The following is a 9240-nucleotide window of genomic DNA, read 5'->3' as shown; positions in this document are numbered from 1 at the left end:
GGAATAACACAAGGACAGTGTAATAATGTGTAATTTTCACAAAAACTAACTCATCTGAACTCTGATGAAACTAGACATTCAAGTTCTTTGCCAGGAACACCCTGTCAACATTTTTTTGGCTTCAGTGATGCCCTGCAGCTTGTTACAATATTGCCCCCTATGCTGAATGCACACTCGGAGGGTGAGCTTGTGGCTGGGGTGCTTAAGTATTTTTTTTTGCCAGACGTCTAATGCGCGGGAAGTGGGAACATTGGAGACGCCACCACTCCAGTGGATCAGAGTCACTGTCAACCGTTACCATTAGCAGGTAGCCATCTAGCTCCATGTCAGTGCCCTGCTGCAGTTTCCTCAACAGCGGCCTCTGTCTCTCCGTCTGGTTCTGACACTCCACTCATTTCTTTTCAGATAGTATAGGCTTAAGGCCCGACATTTCTTCACAATGTTTCACTAGTCATTTAATGGCCACTTCCCTTTTACCTACAATTGGCAAAGCTGATAAGAATGTTTTACTTTTTTATTTACAACAAGATATATAGTAACAGGGCTTGAAATAACTTTTTTACTTGGTAACACAAACTCCCAACTTTTAAAATTTAGAAGCATCATACAAAAAAGAATGAGCACCACTGGAAATTGTATTTTAAGGGATTTGTTGTATTTTAAAACAACATCAATTAGGACTAACAAAACCAGAAACAACTAACTAAGGCTGAGGAAATGACAATAAAACTAACAATGAACTACATTTCTCATTATCATGCTGCCTTGAATGTGCTTGAATGTGAGTTATCTGCAATAAAAAGTCTGTTACTTTATAAAAAATAAATGTATGGTTTGCATAAAAATTAAGAAATATTTATTTTCCACTATTGTTTTTATATGCATGTCAATTTAATAAATAATATTACTAAACAAACAAACGACTATAATAAATCATTCAATTCAAGGCTGAGAGCTGCAAAGCAGTCATCAGTAACAAAATAGCAAAATAATACACATCTCAAGAAAGAACGACAAAAGAAAGTAAGAGAAGTCTCACTTCTGCCACTCTTAAACCGCGGCCGCCTGGGTCGCCTCTATGGACGCGCCGGTTTTGGGCATGATCGCTCTCATTTGCGCCTTTATTGTTAATATTAGAACTAGGTTTGCAAACCTGTGTACTTGACACGCTTCTGCCGTTGACATTCCCGGCAGTCACAAAAGCTCTCTGTCATCTGACAACGTAAAGTCTTGAGTGATTGACAGCTAATATGAACCAATATAGCGGCAGGGAAGAGCGATTCAGCACATTTTTAGAAAAAAACCAAAACAGGTCGCACTACAACCATTATATGCAGTCACACAGATGCTTCCAAATATAGTATGAGGTCACATAGCTTAAATTTCAGGCACATATAATTGATTAATTGAATTTTTACGGTATTGACGGATTAAAAAAATCCATGTCGTGCCGCAATGTCACACCGGTGATGACTATGACACCGGTGTACCGCCCACCCCTAATATATATATATATATATATATATATATATATATATATATATATATATATATATATATATATATACATACATATATATATATATATATATATATATATATATACATACACACACACACACACACACACATACATATATATATATATATATATATATATATATATATATATATATATATATATATATATATATATATTAGGGGTGGGCGGTACACCGGTGTCATAGTCATCACCCGTGTGACATTGCGGCACGACATGGATTTTTTAATTCCGTCAATACCGTAATAAATATATATATATAAAATAACTTTATATACATGTGTGTGTGTGTGTGTAATATAAACTTTAAAGTGTAATAATCATTTACAGTTCTTTTTTTCCTGCAATATTGATCAAATAAATTGAACTTTTGTCAGTTACTTCAAACGTTGAATGAAAAATGTATAAACTCGAAACTGTGTGGCCTGTATGGAAGTGTTGAAGATGTCATTGCCTGGACAGTCTACCTCCCTCTCTCTCTCTCTCTCTTTCTCTTTCACATACACAGGGCTGTAGAAAAGGTACAGAGCCTTGAGCCTGGTCGATGCACAGGTGCTGGCACAGGCCCGTTACCATGACAACAGGTGTTGGTTGGCACAGGGTTCTGGCCGAGGTGAGCGGCTCTCAAGTTACACATTTTGCAACTTTTGAGGGCCAAAGGACTCGTCCAGCTCTCAGTGCCAATATAGCACAAGAAGTCCAATCAGGCACAAGAGCAACACAAATATTACAAAAGAACAGTTGAGTGGGAATGATTATTATAACAGAGAGAACACAACACTCCTGTGTGCAAATAGCAATAATAAAAGCAAACAAGAGCTTTAGTATTAGATTTGAGGTTTTTGATTTTGTGTACAATATTAAAATGTGCATGAAAACTATGACGAATTATACAGTGTTTTGATTCTGCGATGGCATTTATGAATGAATGACTAAAGGTCTGAATGAATTGAAACAAAGAAAACTTTAAGCACACTGGAGGAAAAAACATTGGATCAACTTAAATTACTTCAAACATTAAAAATCCAAAATCAAACAAAAGTGCTCAGGGGTAGCTTAAATAGTGTGTCGGTGCTCTTTGGGTAAGAAATTCATCAGAATAAACTGCGAAAATCAATCCAGGGCACTCAAAAATGTGGACATTTTTTTTAAAAGCCATTATTAACATTGCTAATCCTTAAAACTGCAAATACGCGTTTTAGCAAACAACTGCCTTCATCAGGGTGACTGTGATCAGGTGTGTCTGAAGTTTCTTTAGAATACTATAGTGAAAAACAAAAGATGATGATTTTTAATAATTTTTTCCACATTTTTCGAGTGCCTTGGACTGAATTTTTATGTTACTTTAAACACTTCTTGCTACACTTTAAAAAAAGGTAACACTTTACAATAAGGTTAGATTAGTTAATGATTTTACTAACATGAACAATGAACAAAATATGCATTACAGTGTTTGTTCATGTTCGTTAAAAGTTAATCGTAAGTCGTTCATTGTTAGTTCATGTTAACTCACAGTGCATTAACTAATGTTAACAAGCATAAAATTGTATTTTAATAATGCATAGTAAATGATGCAAAATGATTTATAAATGCTGGACAAGTATTGTTCATGATTAGTTCATGTTAGTACATACACAAACAGTGAATAATAAAACCTTATTATAGTGTGAACAATAAAAAAAAAAGTTCATCTTAATTTATTGAAATCTGTAATAAATTAAGTTGAAAACATAATTCTTTTTAGGACAAACAAGTAATGTTTGAAGCAATTTAAGTTGATCTAATGTTTTTCTTTCCCAGTGTGCTTCAGTATATAAGCAGAATCTCGTAGCATACAAGATGGACTGAGCGCCATCTAGTGATCATATACTTGCAAAACAATTACAACAGTTTAAGATTTGATTTTATTCAGAACAATAACGGCAAAACAAAGTTACTCCATAAATAAACCTGAATGAGTACAAACAAAAAGTCAATTATCATATTTTTTAAATGCTTTACATTTTTAGTTTGTTGACAAGTCGTTCTCATTAATCATTCCCACAAGTAAGGAATATTCACCCATACATAAGGTCTTATTTGATGCATGGTAGCAAAGAGTTTTGTCAGTGTGTCTCGAATACTCAGTCCTCCATGAGGGACGCATTCGTCCTTTTCATCCATAAGTTAATCACAGGAGTCATGATTTGGGCTTGTAGGGATCCGACCAGACCTTCACACCTAATATAAAAGACACATAAATGATTGTGAGTCATAGAATGAACCTGTGTGTTTGAAAAATCATTCATATAGGGCCTAATGCAAATTAACTGTGTATGCAGAACTAGTAATTTAGGATCCTTAATAAAGCTACTTATAGCTTCACATCACAGATTACATGCAACTTTACACAATTTTAGATCTAATCAATTCAATTCATGTTTATTTCTGTAGCGCTTTTACAATGTAGATTGTGTCAAAGCAGCTTAACATAGAGGTTCTAGTAAACTGAAACTGTGTCAGTCCAGTTTTCAGAGCTGAAGTTCAGTTCAGTGGGGTTTCATTTTCACTGCTGAAAGTCCAAACACTGAAGAGCAAATTCATTGATGTGCAGTTTCACAGATCCCAAACCAAGCAAGCTAGTGGCGACAGTGGAGGAACATACTTCACCAATTGACGAGAGTGAAGGGAAAAAATCTTATCCATCTTTAAAATATGTTCATAGTTTTACTGCTATAGTGTACATACATCTATTGCCTAATTTAAACTGTATACTTTGTCCATAGTAAATACATCCGTGTATATTTTATACAAATATATATTATATCTTTTCATGCTTGTGTCAACCCACCTTATTCATTTCCATAATGCTACCTCTATATTGTACCATCTGTATGTATTATTGGTCTTTGCTGCACTTACTGCTTATATTTGCATTCTGGTTAGATGTCTAACTGTGTTTTATTGCTCTGTAGTCTACATTTGTAATGATAATAAAGTTGAATCTAATCTAATCTAAAGTGAAGTGTAATGTGCAAGTTTGCACCCTCACACAAACAATGCAATACAAGTCCACGTTATTGGAAAAAAACTGACATTACAATATTTTTCTTGCTCTATTTGGAAAGAAGTCGTCATTTTACATTGATTCGGATGATTTTGTCGGGGGGTGCATTAGCATAACATTTTCTAAATTATTTTTTAAAAAGTATAAGAAAAAAAAATTAAACGAAAACAATAGAACTGAGATAAAATTACATAAACAGTGCTTTATGGTTTTCAGTCAAGTCTAACAGTATTGAGGTACACAATATCAATAATCAAATGAAAAATAAACCATTGCATAAATATAAATAATTATACAACTAATGATTAATAAAGTGGCAAATCAGGGGTGTCCAAACTCGGTCCTGGAGGGCCGGTATCCTGCAGATTTTAGCTTCAACTTGCTTCAACACAACTGCATGTTTCTAGAAAGCCTAGTAAAGCTGCGGTCACTCTGAGTCCGAAACCGCATACTTCCATACTATACAGTAAGCTAAAATCTGTATGCGAGCCGAGTAGTATGTGTGAATTCATAGAATTCGAAGAGCAGTATGCGAGAAGTACCCGGATGACTTACTACTTCCGGCGAGATTCTGGAGTGCGAATCGTATGCATGCTGCGCTATCCCATGATGCCCCGCGAGCGAATTCATGAATGGGAGTAAAGCAACGCAAATGACGCAGGTACTTCACGTGACTGGGTCAAAATGGCGGATGTAGTATGTTTGAATTCCATTCATACTTTTCACATTCATACTGTATAAAACATACTTTACTAACGACCGAGTAGTACGTTTAAGTTCAAATGCAGTACCTATTGAGTAGTAGGCGGTTTTGGACGCAACCTTTGTATGTGTGAAATTCTGTCGTACGGCACTGCGAAAAGGGGGCGGGACTAAACAAGATTATTAGACATAAAAAAAAGCGAGCGATTTCTCCATGTTTTAAATTTCTGTCCAGAGAGGTCATGTTTTGTTTCTCGATTGGTTTCACGCAGTCAAGTGATGCAATTTTGCAGGTCAGAATTCACCAAGCTAGAACTTTGCACCGCAGCGAACTGCGAAACTTAACGCATGACCCTGCGTTTCCGGTCTGATGCATTTGCGTGCGTATGAATGGAAGACTACGGGAAGAAAAGTCCAGTGTGACCGCAGCTTAAGAGCTTGATTACCTAGCCCAGGTGTGTCTGATTGGGGTTGGAACTAAACTTTGCAGGACACTGGCCCTTCAGGACTGAGTTTGGACATGCCTGTTATAAACATTGTAATTTTGCGTTCATTTGGTTGAAATTCAATTGAAATGGCTTGAGATGCAGTGATGTGACTATTCACACATTGCAATATCGATATGGAAATGATATATTGTGAAGCCCTTAATGCAATAAAAATATGAAATAAGAGTGTTTATGAATGTCTTACCAACAGGCTGTATGTCTGCTTGATTGACTCCAGCCCGGTTCACCTTCTGCACTTGCTCTGTATCAAGAGAGAGAAAAATTCAGACACCAAAAAAAGAAGAATACAAAGAATTTGAATTCAGGGTTTCTGCAGGTGTCATCAAGTCAAATTTAAGACTTTTAAAGACCCCTTTAAAACCATTATGAATGAAACTTAAGACTTATACAGCGCTAAAAACTAATGATGATTTCTAATGGCCCAGTTGGGATAATAGATTTTTGTTTTTGCTTGTATTTCTTAGCGACACACTTTACTGTGTCAAAACAGGAAGACTCTAGTTGTATTCACTATTTTCAACATAATATTTATTTATTTTTTATGACAAGTTTAACATTGTTAAAAGTATATTTATTGTGGAGGCAATTCCATAAATAACCAAACTATATATTTGTTGGCCTTTGGTCTAAATTGATTAAGTATTAACTTCTATTCAACCTAATGTGTTTCTGTTTATAAAAAGTTTTATGCCTATTTATAAATATATGTCTACTCCCCCTTACTTCTGTAAAGAGTTTTTGTATGAATGGAAGATAATGTTAAGGGATATATTCATTCATTTTCTTTTCGGCTTAGTCTTTTTATTATCTGGGATCGCCACAGCGAAATGAACCACCAACTTATCCAGCACCTGTTTCACGCAGTGGATGCCCTTCCAGCTGCAACCCATCCCTGGGAAAGGAAAGGGATATATTACTCTGTTATTATCATGAGGAACTGTGTAATGGTTTTTAGTTCTCTTTCCTTGATTTTATTAAGATGGATTGTTGGTGATTGGATGGATGTTGGCCCGATTGTGTAGCTTTAATTGGACAGAGGAAAATTAAGATCTGTTTAAAATTATTTAAGACCTACAACACAATATTCCAGTTTGAATTTGAATTTTTAAGGCCTTCAATTTTGTTTTAGAAATTTAAGACTTTTTAGGACCCAGCAGATACACTGAAAAACTGCACTGTAAAAAAAATGCAAAATGCTGGAATCCACGCAATTCCCAACACAAATCAATTAAGTTAACTTAACACATAATAAAAACGTAATACTTGTATATCAGAATCAGAAAAAGCTTTACTGCCAGGTGTGTTCACACGTGTTTTCCTGACAGAGCTTTCTACAGTGCAACAGAATTACAAAAACAGGACAAAAAAAAAAAAAACAGATAAGAAATGTATTTTAAAAATAGAAGTAGAAAGTGAATGCAAATATACAAATTGACAAGTGTGTGTACATGTGTATTACTATATACGTTATATGTGCAGCTGTTATGTGCAAATTGGCATGTAAAGTATGTTGCTAAATAAGTGTATATGTGTATTAAAAGTGTATAGCTATAGCAAGTAGTGATGTTTTTTCTTTTCATAATTATGAGATGGATTGCCTGAGGGAAGAATCTGTTTTTGTGTTGGGCTGTTCTGGTGCACAGTGCTCGCTAGCGTCGACCAGAAGGTAAAAATTCAAAGAGGCAGTGTGCTGGGTATGAGGGGTCCAGAGTGATTTTGGCTCTTGAAATAATTATTTATTTATTCTTTTTTTTGTTGTTGTTGAAGAGAGTGTTTTGTACGTTTATGTTTTATGTCCATTTGTTGTTGTCACTATGTGAGTTTTTTAGTGTGCCACTGCTATGAAATGAAGACTCTTGACTGCAAACCAAATCTACCTTTGGGTATAAGTAACCTAACCTAATATACATACAACATGTCTCACTCAAGAGAGCTCTGCATTGTATGTAATTCAACGTAGAATAAAATCAGCATCATAATATGTTTACATTCCTTAAAACACTGAAATATTATTTCTATAATTTACATCAGTTTATAAAGACTGTTCAACCTGATTATCCCAATAATACGTTTTTTAAATGTATTTTTAAAGTTTTTTTTTATTATACAAGAAAGAACAATACAAAGATACAGTATGAACAAAGAAACAAAAAGGGTTACATGACTAAAATTCCAGCAAAATAAACAAGTTTAAAAGAGTTTTACATGTAATATAATAGTCCTTTCTGAAAATAAAAAAGTAAGGATGTTTTTTATTTATTTACATTTATGAATGTAAAATTTAGCCAAAAAAAAAGCAATAAATAAATAATAAATTTACAAAGAGAAGGATCTACATTCAGAAAGTAACCAAAGAAAAAACATTTTGGGGAAATACAGAAATTTGGAAATAAGATTTTTTTTAATGAAATCGAAAAAGTCAACCCAAAACACTTGACAGGAAGTGCAATCCCAAAATAAATTATTTAGTGTTTCATTATATTGAGTACAAAATGCATAAAGGGGAAATATTGTTACTATATTTAGCTAGTTTTGGTATTTATTGGACGGCAATTATGAATTATTTTGATTGAGACTTCAACAGCTTTATTAGATGAAAATAAATTTATAAGATAAGATTCTGACAGTATGATAACCTTGAATAACATATTACAGTTTCACGGTTCTACGGTAATACTGTATATGGTGTTGTGATTACTGATCTAAAATGTTTTTTTTTTTTTAATATCTGGGTAAAAATAAAACCTTTTCCCCCACTTTAAACACAATATATTTTATTTGGAGAAACAGTTAAAATTGTTTATAACAGTTAACATGTGAGGCTAAGTAATTCAAATGAATCATTGACTTATGTGGTCTTCAATTGATTTAAAAACACTAACTTTTTAACCATTTGAAATGACATCGTTGGATATCGTTTCTGCTGGAGATACTGTTGTCATAAAAAAAGAAATGTAAATAAAAAATCGTACACATACCTTAGAAACGGTAACGTTATATAAGAAAATGTTGACAATTTTAAAATCTTAACTTTTGCAAACCGCGCTATACCTTGAAAACCGTTAACAATTATTTTCCCATGCCTAATCCCAATCTATGTCACCAAATATATTATTCCAATACGATTAATAAGTTACAAAATGCAGGGTAATCGAATGTGACGTTATGACATAAGTTAAGTTTAGGCTGTGTCACGGTGACTTCATGTGTAGTAGTGATATTAATCACTTACTGTAGTCTTCAGAGTGTGTGAGAGGATGAAAAAATATAGGATAAAAAGCTGCAGCAACAGCTGCAACGAAGCCTCCAAATATGAGCGTTATCCTCTTAGAACTGGACATGATTTTGACAGTTTCACCTCACTCGAGGACGCAAACACACTCAAGTTGTTCCGGGGTGAAGTTCACGTTAGAAAAAAAAAGTTTAAAGTCTGTTCTTAACTA

General features: G+C 34.1%; 1 protein-coding gene across 1 annotated transcript; it reads right to left on the bottom strand.

Annotated features, from left to right (window-relative positions):
• Window positions 1-3421: 3421 nt before the first annotated feature.
• smim20 (small integral membrane protein 20) lies at window positions 3422-9195 on the bottom strand. Its single transcript, NM_001302624.1, is given in 3 exon segments — window positions 3422-3760; window positions 5982-6038; window positions 9030-9195. Coding segments are annotated over 3 exon segments (207 nt in total). The 5' UTR covers window positions 9139-9195; the 3' UTR covers window positions 3422-3719.
• Window positions 9196-9240: the final 45 nt, after the last annotated feature.

Source organism: Danio rerio, chromosome 7, assembly GCF_052040795.2.
Source record: "Danio rerio strain M-AB ecotype USA chromosome 7, GRCz13ab, whole genome shotgun sequence".
In the NCBI taxonomy this organism is placed as follows: domain Eukaryota; kingdom Metazoa; phylum Chordata; class Actinopteri; order Cypriniformes; family Danionidae; genus Danio; species Danio rerio.
This window is presented reverse-complemented; position numbering and strand designations above follow the sequence as displayed.